We start from the raw sequence: 17,514 nt of genomic DNA, 5'->3' as shown, positions 1-17,514 counted from the left end.
AAAATATATTAAAAAATAATAAAGAAGTAGGACTGAAAAAAAAAAAAAGCTGAACTTCCCCAGGATTCGGGTGTTTGCTTTTTCCTCTTTCTGGCTGGCAGTGCCACTTAGTGAGGTTGTAAGACCTCGAGGAGATGATGTGGCTCTAAATATTAAGGTGCAATGTGAGAAGATGTGTACCACTGTGGGCAGGCTTTTCCATTCCATAGTTGAGTCCACTTGACTTTCTCTCTTCCTGACTTGAAGATTGAGTGACCAGTTTCCTCCAGCTCCTGCCTTGCCTCCTGCATCTGATGGAATTCCTTCCTCCCACTGAGAATCAAACAACACCTTCTGTCTTTGAGTTGTTTCTCCTTTGGTGTTTTGTTTCAGCAATGAGGAATGTAACTAATAAAGACCTAAGTGGGAAAACAAAATCATTTTAATTCTATCATCATTATATATTTTTTTTTTAAATATGAAGAATGAAACTGCCTCTCTCCCTCTGGGAGAGATATCCCTTTTCCTTTAATTAAAAAATTGTCAAATCCATCTCTGTCCCATTACTTACATGATCCATGGCCTGTAAGGATTATAATACTTTTAAAGAGCAAACTTGGTTCATTTTTGCAGTGGAAATTGGTTAGAGGAATTTGCTAAGAGGGAGGCTTAGCTCTTTAAATTCCCCTTGGTGTAAAATCTCACTGGTAGTGATTAAAATGTCTCTTTTCCAAAAAAAAAAAAAAAAAAAAAAAATGTTGTGAAAAAAAATTAGTGTAATTCAATTTGGGTGTGGGGTAAGGATTAGAAATGGGAGGCCTTACTTTGCAATTGAATAATCTTTGTAACTTTTTAATATTCTCCAAGGTTGTGAAAACAATACCTTTTGCTCCTCATAGTCTTCTGGAGAAAGATGCCTGCCATTCACCTGATCTGATGATGGTGATTCTAATCATCATTATTATGCATATAAAACCCAGAGCAATGAATAAATTGGCTTACAGCTCCCAGCACCTTCTCTAAGATTCACGCTGTGACACTCTGAATGCCATTCCAGAAGAGCTAAAATGCTGTCCTGCTTTTGCATTCCTGGGTGAATGTATCATGTACAATCATTGCTTTAGCGTTGTTTGTATTTTTACCTGCTCTTCCAGAGAGAATTTATTCTCCACGACCATTTCTTTTAGTGCCAAGAAATCCAGCCAGATGTAATTGAGATTAGATGTTCATCACATTGTGGAGTGACTTTTAGATTTTGCTTTCTAGCTAAGTTCACATTTGGCTTTTCTTTTTGCATAAAGCTCTCTGCTCCCAGGTATATCTACTCTACGTGCAACATTTGTACAATGTCGTTTTTAACCTTTAACTGGAATATATTCAGTAACTTGCTTTCTAAGAAAGAATATTGAAATAAGTAAATGATTTCATGGACTTCATTCATATATATACATACATATATATAGAATATATTATACATATACATACACACACACACACACACACATTACACACACACACACACACACACACACACACACACACACATATATAACCAAAATATATAGGTTTAACCAAAGCATAAGATAGTGGTTACTTACATTTTTCTACATTAAAAAATAAGTCATATCTGGCATTTAAGAGCTTTGCAAATGATCACTAGAATTTCCATCTCTTGAATGTTTATAGAGTCTAAGGATGTTTATAGAGTCTAAGCCCTTGTGATTCAAATTAGCTTAGATCTTCTACTCAAATAGCCAAACATGATAGCAATGCTTACTAAAGACCTGAGAGTGTTCTTTTCCAGGACATTCTATTCAATATATTGTATTTCAACCAATTCAGTGAATTTAGCCTATGTTTACAGTCTTCACTCCATAAGGAGTATGCTGTATATCTGGCCCTGGAGAACTAGGATGGCATATGTAATTTGATTCCATAAATAAAATGAGAGTATTAAAAATGACATGGGCCGTTCCTGAAGAGAAGCATTGAGAACTGTTGTGTAGATTGCTCATCTCTGCAATGTCATAAGATCAATATATCCCAGGCTGTGGTCTTTGTATGGGTCTCAGAATAAAATATAGCGGAGAAAGAGTCGTTAACCACTACAAGGTGGATATTAATGTCAAGAAAGTGCATTGTTGTTTTGAAAGGCACTCTGAACAACATTTCTCAACCTTGACAGTACTGACATTGGAGGTTACACAGTTCCTTTTGGCGGGCTTTGGAATCTGTCGTCTTACGATGTTTAACCCTCTCCCATTGGAACCACAAATGTCTCCTAGGGAACAAAAGCCATCCTCAATTAGAAACCACTAATCTCAGCCTAGTGGCTCTCAAAATGGGCTCCCAGAGCCAGCAGTCCTTGGGAAAATATCAGAAAAGCAATGTCACGACCTTCTAAGACCTACTAAATGAACAGTTATGGGGCTGGCGCCTCAAAAATGGTGCTTTAATAAGTCCTTTTTAATGGTTCTTTAGAGAAACTGGAAAACTACTGCTTAAGATGATTGGCATATAAACACCCTTTTTGAAAGCGAAGGGTATAATTATTGCTTTCATGTATACATGTAGAAGTTCAGCTCTTTGACCTCTAAAGTATTAGGGTTCCTTTCAGTGAAGCCTTGGGCTACATTACCATATGTCAAACAATATATGAGCAACCCGGGTCATAGAAATACAACATTTCCATCTTAAGAACGGCATTATTTTATCATAGTCTGGGAACACTTGCTTAGGTATAACAAAACTTGAAAGGAAGGACCAATTTTTTTTTTAAACGAAATTGTTTTTGAAGCATAATGATCAATTTCAGTTCATTATATATATATATATATATATATATATATATATATATTTCATTTAAATATTATTATGTAAATATAACTTTTTAACGTGTGAAAATTAGTAATCAACATTCACAATTGATGGCTTGATTGTTGATGACATCATATTAGTACTCTTTCTTCCCATCCAGTCTTACATATTTGTAACCTGGATTTAAGTATGGTCTGTACTGAATGGGGTCATGAGGTAGCATTTTCTTTTCAAAGGAAGTTGCCATCAGTGAAAAGCAAGAAAAATTGCATTTTATTGTGCTATTTTATATAAGTAGGAATAGGTCATTTCTCCACACTGAGAGTAGAAATTATAGCTGAAAGTGGAAATCACAATTAATTTTAACCATCCTTTCTGAAGACAATGGAGACTGTGTGCAATTTGACTGATAAGACTTCACCATCTTGATGCACTATTTTCCCTTGTCCCCTTGTTAGTATGTGGTATTTGGAAAGAGAAAAAAATCTTCAAAAGTTATTTATTTTTATCCTTTAATAACCTTTTTAATCACCCATGCTATACATGATTTCTGCCACAATACATATTTGCTTTGTGAAAACAAATTGTCCTAAAATCTGGATTTCATCCTAATAGTGTGGTGTACACACCCAGTATGAGACAAAAATAAGAAATTTATCTCTTAAGTTTTCTATATTTATCAAAATATGAAATATTAAGAGTTAATTATATTGTGATTAGCCTATGAGTTGATTTAAGAAACTGCTTAATATATAAAATCATGTGGTATATTGTGATATAAAATATCATAGTGTACATTGTGGTATACAAAAATCATAATGTACCTTGTGTATTTTATTTTGCACCTTTTTATTCAGCACTGGACTATGAACTTTTCGGTGAATGGTTTGAGTAACTTACTTTGGCTAAGACTTTTTGCTTCTATGGTTTTGAAGGAAATAAGGAAGAAATCTTAATTTCATTCTCATGGTAGGATTTTATTCATTTTCTTCAGAATTTAAAGGAGCAAAACACCTTGAACTTGTTCTGTAAAAGATAATAGGGTGAGGTCTTTCCCTTTAAAGCATTACCTGCCAGAGGGAAGAGGGAGTCAGGCTCCAGTTTTCTTTGGGTCCTTTACACTCTTAAATTTGATTTGTGCTTTTATAGCAAGAATGCCAACAGTCGGAAGGCAGATCTGCCTGCTTCAGCTGCCTGCAGCTAGAGAGAATTAGTCTGTCATTCTCAGAATCAGGAAGAACGCGCTGTGTAAGAGTGTGTGTGAGAGAGAGCGTGTGTGTTCCGTGTGGGAGGCTGGGTTGGTTGAGAGAGAGAGTCATTGAGCTGTGCAGAGGATCATCGTATAGCATCTTCAGGCTTGGCTCTGAAACCTGTGGCATTCTCGCTTGGCCAGCTGCTGCCGAGCCTCTGTTTTAATTTAGCAGGATGTTTGCTGCCATGGCAGCTAGCCGCATCCACTGCAGCAGCAAGGGAGAACCATAGATCTGGCGATGCAGGTGGAATACTAAAATACAACGGAGGCTCAAGCAGGGCTGGGCTTCCTTGCTTCATTTCTGCTGTCCGTGGGCTCTGCTGCAGAAGCCGTACTTGCTGCATGCACTGTGTCAGCTCGTTAGAGTAAAGGTTTCACAAACCTCAGTCAGTAAAGAGCGGGTGAGATGCAAGGCTGTGGGGCGGGATCGAGAGACACTCTGCTTGGCTTCCACCTTGCATTTCGGAACACAGAAGCAGTAGAGGGAGATGCGGATGCACCATCCTGCTGAGACATTCGATTGGATGAAGACAGAAAAAAAAACGTAGTTGGCTTCCTGGGTGACTTTTTCAGTTGGAGCAGAGTCTTTCGTGAACTCTTTTCTTTTTTGGCTTAAGACATGTATTTACGCAAAATGTTTTGTAAGTACTGCTGATCGGTGAAATGATGTGGCAGGCTCAATTGTGGGAAAGTGATTGTGTCTACCCTGTCTCAACAATGTCCTGTGAATGTCTGAGCCTAAGCTTTTTGTTGAAGTGCACGTGCTAATTAAAACCAAAAAAAAAGGACAGTTACCATTGTGGCGTAAAGAGACAATATGAAGTCCAACTGAGAAGAGGAAGGCATTAGAAACATGCAGCAGTCAGCTGGGCTCTCTGTGTTTCGCGGCAAAGAAGTAAAGAAAAAAGGAGCCTGTCTCCAGAAACAAAAGTCTCTGACCAACCTTTCCCTCTCCAGTGAGGGGGAGAGGAGACCTACTGTGCGCATTTCCAACTGGTTTGGAAACGCTGCAAAGGCTAGCCAGAGAGAATCCAACTATGCAGAAAGAAGGTGTCTCTCAAGGTTTCTGTCTAGGTCTGTGCAGTCCCTGTATCATGGCAGCGGCTCTGGAGCCTGGAGCTTGCCTGCAGGAGGCGGCCAGTCCTGTGCAGGTGACTTAGAGGACTGGCCTGCAAGGAGAGGTTTAGATGGAGAGAGTGATGAAGACAGTAAGTCTGAAGATGAAAACGGCTCCTCCAAGCCAAGCAGTACAAGCCGAAGTTGGGCTGAAGAGGAAGGGGAAAGCTGCCTACGGGAAGGGACGGCTCACCTGGATGAGGATGTGATCTTGACCATGCTGGGCGATCTGGAACAGGCACTTTACAGTGACTTACTAGGTGAGTCCAGGTTGCCGACGACAGGGTTCATGGCAGTCGATTACCTTTCATTTTCAGACTAAGTTTTCTTTACATACATGAACTTAACATTCTAATTTCTCCTTCCTTGAAGTTATTTTCCCTTGTAAAACTGAACTGTGAATTCCAGTTTTGATATTTAACTGGGCCAAGTCAATTGCCTCAGTTGTGGGTATCCCTTGGCTGGGGGTCTGGGATATCCTAAATGTAAGGATGTTTTCGACTTAGGTCTTTGGTGGAGACTTGGTTAACATCCTTCAAGGTGATCTTATCCTTCATGTGTAATGAAGATTGAATGGTATCCTGGGTAAATTTCTGTATGGTTTCATTTGCTGCCTTAGAGTTCCCTAAATAGATAGATGGCTGTTCCCCTTTGATGTTTCAAGCTCCTTACATGCAGAGGCCTGGTGCTCTCTTGCTTTGCTTTCCTGCCTGCCTGCCTTCCTTCCTTCCTTTCTTCCTTCCTGTATCTTGGAACAGCTGTTCTTCTATATGCATAACTATAACATCTAGTTATGTTACAGCTAAACTATGGAAATGACTGTTAACTGTTTCATTTTTCACAATCTTTTTAAAGAGCAATGATCCGTCGTGACTTCTGACATTATTTTTAACTGGATGGGTAGAGAGGCTTTTGTGGTGGAATGTTAAATGCTGACCTTGCCGCTTCTCTAACACACGCACCTAAAGAAGTGTCCACATTTAATAGTTCTACATTCATCTCCCCACTGTCACATATTTACATCCTAGAGTCGCCTCAGAATCTCCTCATGCTAAAGCCAAAGAGCACATCATATTTCATGCCAGTGTGGGCTTTCAGAAAGGACTTTGTATGGCATTCTGTAAGTTCAAAAGCGCTACCCCTGTCCGCTGATCTCTTTGTGTCCCATACCCAGATGGTGCTAAGTACAGATTTGTTTTTAATTCTCTGTGTGAACATCCAGCGACAAGGTGTTTTATGAGGTTGTCTGGGATGTTTCAGGGAACAGCTTTGGAATGAGAAAGCTTAGAGAGACAGCCGAGGCAAACACGGCTCAATTTTGCACGTCAGTTTGGCTTGGAAAGAGTAATGATGGCACAGTTTTGAGAATAGTGATTTCTGAATGTAAATCCACCAGGAACTCAGGCGCCAGAGATTTATCTCCATAGCATTGTTTGATTTGGGTGATGAACTGTTTCTCATAAAGGAAGCTCTGCATGGTATAAAGATGAGAGGAAGTCTTGATCCATATGTCTTTTTCCCCCCCTTTTTTCCTATCTCTTTTTGATCCTCCAAAACTGTAGAGTCAAACAGTATTCATCTTTGGCTTATAAAATTGTCACATTCATCTTGTTCTAAGTACCATTCATGTTAGTATTTTCAACCATGTGAGCAGAGTGTGGTCCCCAGGCAGGATTTGGAGGTTGCTGTATTAAATTATTGTAAGATATGGTTGGGTATAAGTAAGAAACCTTGCTCTTTGTGCATAAATAACCCGGATTATTACTGTCACAGAATAGCCTCCCAATAGAAGAGGGCATGCCATGTATTTGACCTGAGATATTGCTTATCATATCCACGTGTTTATTCTCCATAATGATTTCTCCTTCTATCCACCAGTGTCAGCATTCAAATACACAAGAAGTAAGAGCAAGGACACATTCACGTCGTTCTGATGTATTTTCACATGTTCATCTGTCCATATCAAGCCTAACAAGGAGATTTCCTAAGTTGTGATGCTTTAACTTTGTAGAATTTCTGCTGTGTTCTTGACCAGGTTCCACTTATGACTCAAAATGGCCTAAGTTAACTTTGGCCAAAGTTTCATGAGTTCAATATTGTTACTATTGAGTATCCTAATAAATTATACAGGCTAGGGTCTGTGCTATAAATATGTAGGACAATGTTTGTGCTGACCATCTATTTTCTATACCTATCAAAAATCAAGATCAGAAGGATGAATTAAAATTTTTATCTGAAAAATCATGGTTGGTCACTATTCAAAGAGAGAAAAGCTGTCAATAGCAAAGTGTGCAGAGTGAATTCTGTAACAGATCCACTTATATAAATCAAGTTTCACACATATATAATTTGATTTCTATTAAAAGATGGTAGTGTTACAATGTTAATTATAATATGTGTATTTAAAGCATATATAGTAAGGGCAGACCCTTCAAATTAAATTCTCTACTGTGCACTAGCTGTGAAGCAGAAGCACTCACTATTCTGGAAACTGTTGGAAAACCCTCTGCAGCAGTGTTAAAAATTCAAGCAGATTAGAGAATACACCATTTGAAAAAATGTGTAGACATCTGTACCGTTGGATTGGCAAAAAAAAAAAAAAAATGGGATGTCTCTTTTGGAAATAATAGTTGAGTTTGATATTGTGCAAATGGGAAGAAATTAATTGTTTTTGTTGTTTAAGTAAATTTCTCTCATGTGCACCCTTCTTGTAACTTTTCTTTATTTGCTAAGCAGTCAGATCTATATGTACTTTGATTTGGCCCCCTCCTAGCCCCCACAAAGCCTTACTACATCATCTGAATACCACTTTGAAAGACATTCCAGACTGTGCGATCATTCCTTAGGGGATTGCAAATGCACTTAGTTTTTATCTTGCCTTTCGTGGGTCACTGAAATTATTTGCTGCAATACATTTAGCTCTGGTTATTATCCTCCATGAAGTGAATAAGGCAGCAAAGATGCTGTGCTCTGTAAGTGTTGGAGGGCAGAGATTTGTCTGTTTGATTGCCACGAGTGGCATAGTGTCACTTGTGAATGTCCTTAGGAGAAAATCAAAGGGTGGAAAGGGGGACACTATAGTTCTGGCATTTGAGGGAAACTGCATAAACAAGCCCAGATTTCAACTGGGAGGATTCATGAATTAAACCCTCCTATTAGACTACAGAAAGGAAATTGATATGAAAAATTATTCAGTGAAACAAAATGTTTATCGTTATTCTTAAAAGTATTATTTAAAATCATGGGGATCAATTCAGGTATCAATTCCAATATTGTGATCTGACAAATGGTAAGAGAGCCTGGATGCAGGTAGGCCAGGAACAGGCAGTGTATGGTGATGCAGCCCATGAGCATGTCCCAGGTCAGTGCTTTGCAGCAGTGGCCCCTCTCACCCACTGCCTCCTCCCCCGCAGTCTCTAACCCCCTGCTCTTACAGTCTAATGGATCTTCATCTTTTAATTTCCTTACCATTGTCTCTCTGCCTCCCTCTCTCCCTCTGCCTCCCATGGTGATTATTTTCAGGAGAGAAGGACCTAGATGGGAGAGGGGAGGGGGAGGGGGAGGGGAAAGGAGGAACATGATCAGGTATGGGGGAGGGGGTGCGGTAAGACAGAAGAGAAGCCCTGAGGGCCAGCAGAATGAGTAAAAGTATACAACCTCTGGGGTGGGGGGTGGGGGAGGGAGGTGAGCAACCTGGGGGAGGAGCTGAAAGTTGAGGGGGGGTCCTCTAGAAAGTACCAGAGACTTGGGGGAGGGTAAGAGACTTGACTCAAAGAGAGGGACCTTAGGTGAGAAGATTCTTAGATGAGTGGAGAGAGGGAACTTGTAGAGTCCACCTCCAGGAGAAAGACAGACTGGAGGGGTGGGGTTGCCATTCCACGGTCATAAATTCTGACCCAGAATTATTACCGTGTAAAAGAACTGCAGGGATAAAAATGGAGAAGAGCCTGAGGGAAAGGAGGTCCAGAGACAGGCCCAAACTGGCACCTAGCTCAAGGGGAGGCTCCAAAGCCTGACAATGTTACTAATGCTATGGTGTGCTTACAGAGAGGAACCTAGCATGGCTGTCCTCTGAGAGGCCCAGCAAGCAGCTGATTGAGACAGACACAGATACTTACACCCAACCATTGTACTGGAGTCTAGAATCCCTGTAGTTGAATTAGGGAAAGAAGATAAGGAGGAGGGTGATCCCATAGGAAGACCAACAGTCTCAACTAACCCAAACCCATGAGATCTCTCAGACACCGAGCCATCATCCAGGCAACATACACTAGCTGGTCCAACATCCCCCCCCTGCCAAACACACACACATACACACACACACACACACACACACACACACACACACACACACAGCAGAGGACTGCCTGGTCTAGCCTCAGTGAGAGAAGACTTGCCTAAACCTCAGGAGAGACGAGACCCCAGGGAGAGGGGAGGCGTAGTTGAGGACATCCTCTGGGAGACAGGGGCAAGAGGAATGCTATAAGGAACTATAGAGGGGGACTGGGAGGAGGGCAATGGCTGAACTGTAAAAAATAAAAGTAGTAGTAATAATAATAATAACAATAAGCCTCCAAACTCCAAAAAAACAAAACACCCAGAAAACAAAAACCAAATAACAGCAACAAAGTAAATAAATAAATAAATAAAAACAACAAAAAATGTGTTCAGCATTTTATCCCATTCTGTTGCTCCTGCCTTTCTTTTGGCTGTTATTATATTCTTCTGTCACTCTTTAAAATTTTCTCTGCCAGCCTTCTTTTTATTCCCCAACATTGTGGCAGATGACTTGGAAGTGGGAAAGGAACATCTCAGTAGTTGTTTCTCACGGACTGTGTCCTATTAATGAGAATCACGCCTTCAATTTCCAGAGAGGATGTGGTTGGTATCTTGGAGCTTAGAAACAGTCCTACTTTCTCAGGAAGTTGATCTATGGCATTACAGATTACATGGTTTAGATTCATGTGGAGAAGTTTATGCCACAGGCCTGCCATCCCATCTTATATTTTTCTATTTGTTAAACTATGTTTCTTTGAATGAAGCAATCCAATACAACCTCAGTTTGGAATAATAATGCTGCTATTAAGTGTAATTTAACTGTAGAAAACATCTACAAAGGAGTAGGAACAAGTTTGTATGCTGGGCCAGACTAGTGGTTATGTGGACAGAAATCCATGCTGAGTGGTATTGAGCAAAGCAGTAATGTTTGGCTAAGACAGACCGTTGAAGAACCATCAGGAGTCCTGACAGGAGTCTTGGTACTTGAGTGGTGCTATGGAATAGTATTAATTTTTTTAGTTGCTTTTTAGAGTTGCTGGATCCACTGAGTAGAATTTATGGGGACCAGTGGTGGTTTACTCCCTAAAACTATTTTCATCATTGGTCCTGCGGAATAATGGTAGGAGATAGGTGTAGAGTTTCCAGTATTGAAGATGGAAGTGAAGTTGGTATACATGCCCCATGTGAGACATAGATCCATTCCATACAGGGTTTGTGAGATGCCCCCTCCCCCCCAACAACTCTAAACTGTAATTACAGATCTGAATTGGCATGTGAACTTTATTTTTGAATTCTTGTCTGAATACTAAAGACGTATTCTAATGAAAAATACTAAGTATATTTGTAAAATGAACTTGTACATAAAGTGTTAAAATGAAGTGTATGTATATGCATTTTGACTTATCTGCGTAGTGAGTTTTCATAATGTAATTTAATATATTCTCCTGCTTCTCGTCTCTTTCCACTTTCGTTTGGTTCTTCTTCTAAATAGCCTTTGCTTCCTCCCTCTTCTTCCCATTGCTTGTTCCTCTTGATCCATTTATCCCTTCTTTTCTCTCTCTTGTCCTTCTCTCCATTTTTAGAACTTGTACAATATATTCTGATCATGGTTTGTATTCTCCTACCTTCTCCCAGATAATCCTAGAATCTTCACACCCATCCAACTCTGCTCCTTAGTCATCAGGGAGATGCAACTGAAAACCAGTTTGAAATTTGATCTTAACCCAAGTCAGAATGGTCAAGATCCACAATAAAACCAGTGAAAGATCATGCTGACGAGAAAGCGTGAAAGTGGGAAAGGAGGAAACTTCCATTGCTGCTGGGAGAACAAAACTTGTGTAGGCACTAAGGACGCAGTGTAACATTTCCTTGGGAGGTTGGAAATAGATCTTCAACATCCAAGTCTATCACTCTTGGACATCTATCCAAAGGAGTCTACATCCTTAACCTTTTTTCTCTCTTCTTCATTTCCCATTCTTTTATATATTTTTTGCTTTCTTTTTATATTTTTTAAGGTCCCTACCCACCTTAGCCTACCCTCCTTCCTTGACTAACCCCATGCTTTTCCTGTCAGGACTCATCAGCTTCAAATGGGTTGGGTGAGGAAGTACTGCATGACTCTAAACATTGTTTAAAGACCCTTCTGGCAAATACAGAAGTGGATGCTCACAGTCATCTATTGGATGGAACACAGGGCCCCTAATGAAGGATCTAGAGAAAGTACCCAAGGAGCTAAAGGGGTCTGCAACCCTATAGGAGGAACAACATGAACTAACCAGTACCCGCACCCCCCCCCCCCCGCCCCAGAGCTGTGTCTCTAGTTGCATATGGAGCAGAGGATGGCCTAGTCAGCCATCAATGGGAGGAGAGGCCCTTGGGCTTATGAAGATCATATGGCCCAGTGCAGGAAAATGCCAGGAGTGGGTGAATTAGGGAGTCGGGGGGGGGGGGGCGTATAGGGGGCTTTGGGGATAGCATTTGAAATGTAAATGAAAGAAATCTAATTAAAAATGAAAAAAAGACACTTCTGCACACAAAAGATGGGTATTCATGTGGAATGCCTGCAGTTACTACACTTTCAGAACTACTTGTTTTATGACTATCAGAAAGGTGTGTTTGGGTGTAGGTATCCATGTCCCTGGTTAAACTTTGATGTCACCATGTCAATGTTTTAGTTTCCTATGCTGAATGTAGAGGTAATTCAAAGGAAAGAGAATCTCATTCCATGAGTCTAATAAGAAATTCAGAAAAGAATCTATGAGAAATGGCCTCTTAGCACTTTTCACTAATGTTTCTCGTTAAGGAAGGTCACCTCAGCTACTTTGAATATGCTTGAAAATGGATAATCATTAAAGTGAGCAGATTCAAATAATTTTGAATTTTAAAATCAAGCCAGTCCAGTGGTAACAAGTACTGTACACCATATTTCTAAATGTCTCAAATATTATAATGACTCTGATGAGAAATAGACTCACAAGTATTATTGTGTTAGTATTGCTTCAGAATTTTTATTTGCAATATTAAATGTGTTACTATTGTAAAAAGAATGACAACTTTCAGATGACAGGAGTCATCTGCAATTTCCTACCTGTCTTTTTGCTTTGAAATACAGGGGTTCATATTGCTCATCGGTGTAAACAATTGTCTCTGAACAGAGACCATGCTGTGACTAATTTCACATCTCCATTTCCAGGGGAGGACCCTGAAGCTCGGAGAATGCGCACAGTCAAGAACATAGCAGATCTGAGGCAGAACTTGGAAGAGACAATGTCCAGTCTTCGAGGGACCCAGATAAGCCACAGGTACTCACAGTTCTGCCTGTCATTGGAGGGATAAAGAAAACCGCCAAAGCGAACGTCAGATCCTTGTATGATTGAGAATAAATTTAGCACTGTTTCCTATTTTCTTTCATTTGTACATGGCAATCAGTAATCAATACTCCTTAAGTTGAGAGCTGTCTGGTATTTTGTTCTTTCCATCTTGTCTTCTACAGAACTTTCTTGTTAGGCTGAGTTAACTGGTCAACTATGACCAATTCTAATGATATAGTTTCATGTCTTCCATACCATTGGAAGAAGCTGGCAGAGATCCATGCAGGCATGCCCACTGCTAACTTCCTGCCCTGGTCTGAGAAACTTAATATGTTTTGCTTTTCAAGGGTCAAACAATACTCAAATAATCTGTAAGGATTGGTAGCCTTTCTTTCTTTTTTTAATTTTTAATATTTTTTATTACATATTTTCCTCAATTACATTTCCAATGCTATCACAAAAGTCCCCCATACCCTCCCCCCCACTTCCCTATCCACCCATTTCCATTTTTTTGGCCCTGGCGTTCCCCTGTACTGGGGCATATAAAGTTTGTGTGTCCAATGGGCCTCTCTTTCCAGTGATGGCCGACTAGGCCATCTTCTGATTCATATGCAGCTAGAGACACGAGGTCCTGGGGGGGGGGGGAGGGGAGGGTTATTGGTTAGTTCATATTGTTGTTCCATCTATAGGATTGCAGATCCCTTTAGCTCCTTGGGTACTTTCTCTAGCTCCTCAAAGCAACCCCTTCCAGAATCTGTGACTTCCCACATTTTGACACCAGCAGAGATATTTGGAAGCATAAAATGAATCTGTGCACTGTTCACTTTCACGAAATAGATGAGCTTCTAGCCACACATGCAACTCAAGTTTTTCCTGTGGTATTGCATTTTGGTCTGTGTCCTTAGGGAACCAGAGAATATTTATGTCTCCGTTTTGTTTGACAGCACCCTGGAGACAACCTTTGATACGACTGTGACAACTGAAGTGAATGGAAGGGCCATCCCCAACCTGACAAGCCGACCTTCCCCCATGACCTGGAGACTGGGTCAAGCGTGCCCTCGTCTACAGGCTGGAGATGCCCCCTCCATGGGCGCTGGATATTCTCGAAGCGGTACCAGCCGATTCATCCACACGGATCCCTCCAGGTTTATGTATACCACGCCTCTCCGCCGAGCTGCTGTCTCGCGTCTGGGAAACATGTCACAAATAGATATGAGCGAGAAAGCAAGCAGTGACCTGGATGTGTCTTCTGAAGTGGATGTTGGTGGATACATGAGCGATGGTGATATCCTTGGGAAGAGTCTGAGAGCGGATGATATCAACAGTGGGTAAGTAGCTCTGAGCAGAGCTGCATTGTTGGTGAAGGAGGGGCATGTGAGTCTGTTGGACGTTCCAAGATATTCCAGGGTGACTTAAGGTCATGGTAAAACACAGGTGCTTATGATTTATAACAGTAGCAAAATTACAGTTATGAAGTAGCAATGAAAATAATTTTACGATTTGGAGTCACCATATCATGGAGAACTATATTAAAAGGTTACATTAGGAAGGTTGAGAATCATTGGTCAGAAGAAGTACATGTGGCCTTCATTTTTCATAGTAGTCTTACATGTTCCCAAGTAACAGATTTTATAGTTACTAAGGGTGTAGGAAAGAGACAAGAGGAGTTTTTCTGAGTTTCTGTTTCTGGTCTGGCTGCCTCTAATAGCTTTAAGGAACAAATAGTTTGTGGGATGGTTTAATCATGAAAATGCAATTTAAATTTCAGAGAAAATCAGAGTTGAAGGATTTTTGAAGTTTTTAATACATTTTATTCATTTATGTTGTATGTATCTGTGTGGGGACATATGTATCCAATGGCTAATATGTGGAGTTTGGAAAGCCTTCTATATGGGGTACCAGGGATCTAATTAAGATCATCAGCTTTGGCAATGAATTTACTTATCTTCCAGCTATCTCTTCAGCCCCAGAGTTGAAAGTTTAGATTGATTGGTTCTCTGTTGGTGGTTTCAAACTTTAAAATATTATAGCATTTTTTTCTTCTTGCTATTATATTCCATATCAGAGGATGAGCTTTGGAAACAATGGGACATTCTATTAAAACTAATCCAGGGTTGGCGAGATGGCTCATCAGGTAAACACACTTTCACCATGCCACTGATGAAGTTCAGTGTCTGGTGTCTTGGTGGAGGAGAGAATCGACTCCTATATGTTAATCTCTGATCACCACACATATGCTATGAAATGTACACACATATGAATAAATACAATAAAAGAAACAGGACCCTTGTAATTACTGATGTCATTTTCACCACTTCATATTATCTACCAACCTTCCATTACAGTGGACTTGTTCTTGCTTCTGTATTCCTGTCTCCCTCTATCCCTTTTATAGGTTGGTTGTTTATTTATTTATTATATATTCCCAGATTACCCAACACTAACCTTGACCTCATGACAATGTCTCCACCTTTGCTTCCTGAGTGCTAGGATTCAAGGTATGCACCAAAGCACAAACTTAGGATCCCCCTCACCTTACTTTTGAAGAGGAAGCAGAGAGTTTCCTAACCCGGAGTCCAGATTATAACCCTCAGAGGCTTGCCTCTGTCCACTCTCTTCTATGAGTTAGGCCTCACCTGCTCCCACAGTCCCCCCAAAATAGCACCAACCACAGACAAGAAGCACTTAAAACATGAGACTTGGGAGACAGCCCAGAGTCTAAAAGTGCAACATTAATGTAAAATGCTTAGCCTGATATTGGCAGAATAATTGAAGAGCAGTTTATATCCAAAACCAGAGGACATCCATGGTACAATGCATGGATAACTTCGAATGGTCTATACAGCCTAGAGTGCACACTAAGGAGAAAGTAGTTAGCTCCGATGTGAGGCAGAGAAGACTGAACAAGAGAGCATATTAGTTATGGTTCCTGAACAGAATAGCCAAAGATGAGTCAAATACGTTTAAAAATAAAGTTTATAAGAGAAGTCTGGAAGATGAGCAGAAAAGGTATAACCCATTCAGTAAGCTTGCCAGTGTGTTATTTTCATATCCAAAGGGGCATTGGATGAGATGGCATTTGATAACATTTCTGTTGACTGATAAGCATGGAAGTGGGATATTTAAAGGTGAGGTGTAAGAAATAGAGCTACTGTGGCCTGTCTTGAAGTCATGATGAAAAGAAGTCGAGCTGTATACTCTATTCAGGTTATGAATATAAATAAGATGTGGAATATAAATAAGATGTGGAAACACTGATGATTTTGCAAAGACTACTTTAGGAAAATCAGGCAAATGAAGTGAGAACCCAGAGTTAGATTTCAGAAACTATGGTAAGAGTTCAGGCTCACGGTCATGTATCCAGAAATATGGCAGTGTCCTTGGAAGTGGTAAGGACTAAAAGTGTTTAAAGGGTACTGACGAAAATAGAACACAATGATGAACTTTTCTTAAGGGAACATAAAAGATCCCAAACCAAAGGAAACCTACTTACCTAGGTTATAAGCACCGGAAACAGAGGTGTATACCGTTAGAGAAAATGGGGTGGAGAGAGTACAGAGTTTGAAACACAGGTTAGATACCCACCACAATACAAAGTTGGTAGAAAATGTAAAAGCAGCATGCATATATCTCATCTCAACCAAGAATACTGGAAATTATGGGCTTGAACACTAGAGGGGAAAGAATTCCGAGGGGAGAAACGTAGCAAGCTACATTTTGCATGGGAGTATATACATATCTATGTTTATATGAGTGCATCTGAACATACGTGTGTGTGTGTGTATTCCAAAGTTTCTGTCGAGTTTGTCTTATGTGCTAAAGAGCATTCTGAGCACAGAGAACGTATAATCATGAACAACACAGACACAATGCTTGACTACATGGAGCTCATATGCTAGGAATTTTGCATCTACATAAGTGCCCATTTTTCTTTTCTTTTTTTATTAGATATTTTCTTTATTTACATTTCAAATCTCTTTTCTTGCTTCCCCACCCCCCCAGAAAACCCCCCTATCCCATCTTCCCTTCCCCTGCTCACCAACCCACCCACCCTCCCTCCCCTACCCTGGCATTCCACAACACTGGGCATCAAGCCTTCACAGGACCAATGGCCTCTACTACCACTGATGTCCCAGAAGGCCATCTTCTATTATATATGCAGCTGAAGCCATGGAGTCCCTCCATGTGTACTCTTTGGTTGGTGGTTTAGTCCCTGGGAGCTCTGGGATTACTGGTTGGTTCATATTGTTGTTCCTCCCATGGGGCTACAAGCTCCTTCAGCTCCTTCAGGCCTTTCTCTAGCCCCTCTATTGGAGACCCTGTGCTCAGTCCAATGGTTGGCTGAGAGTATCCACATCTGTTGTCAGGCACTGTCAGAGCCTCTCAGGAGACAGCTATATCCGGCTCCTGTCAGCAAAAAATTATTGGCATATAATAAGGACACATGCTCCACTATGTTCATAGCAGCCTTATTTACAACAGCCAGAAGCTGGGAAGAACCTAGATGTCCCTCAACAAAGGAATGGATACAAAAAAATGTCGTACAATTACACAATGGAATACTACTCAGCTATTAAAAACAATGAAATTAAGTACTCATTTTTCAATGAGTTAATAGTACACATATATATTTAGACATAAATATGTCCATGTGCAGACACACATGCACACATACACACACATATAAATATACAACTGAGTTCTGCATATGGTAGATTATTATAAGCACCCAACCCATAGGATTAGACTTCTCATTATATT

General features: G+C 40.4%; 1 protein-coding gene across 11 annotated transcripts in view; it reads left to right on the top strand.

The window, feature by feature from the left end:
• Positions 1–17,514, top strand: part of Nav3 (neuron navigator 3) — a 774,463-nt gene that overhangs the window by 618,406 nt on the left and 138,543 nt on the right. For 9 of the 11 annotated variants that reach the window (NM_001368815.1, NM_001081035.2, XM_017313946.2 and 6 more), the window contains 2 exons: positions 12,636–12,744; positions 13,698–14,081. In NM_001368815.1, coding sequence (NP_001355744.1) covers positions 12,636–12,744; positions 13,698–14,081 — 493 coding nt within the window. Of the gene's footprint in view, positions 1–3,785; positions 5,425–12,635; positions 12,745–13,697; positions 14,082–17,514 lie in introns of those variants that run through there. The other 2 variants (XM_017313948.2, XM_006513681.4) reach the window with 1 other exon arrangement.

Source organism: Mus musculus, chromosome 10 (assembly GCF_000001635.26).
Source record: "Mus musculus strain C57BL/6J chromosome 10, GRCm38.p6 C57BL/6J".
Lineage (NCBI taxonomy): Eukaryota > Metazoa > Chordata > Mammalia > Rodentia > Muridae > Mus > Mus musculus.
The sequence above is the reverse complement of the archived record's forward strand: the minus strand, read 5'-3'. Positions and strand labels throughout refer to the sequence as shown.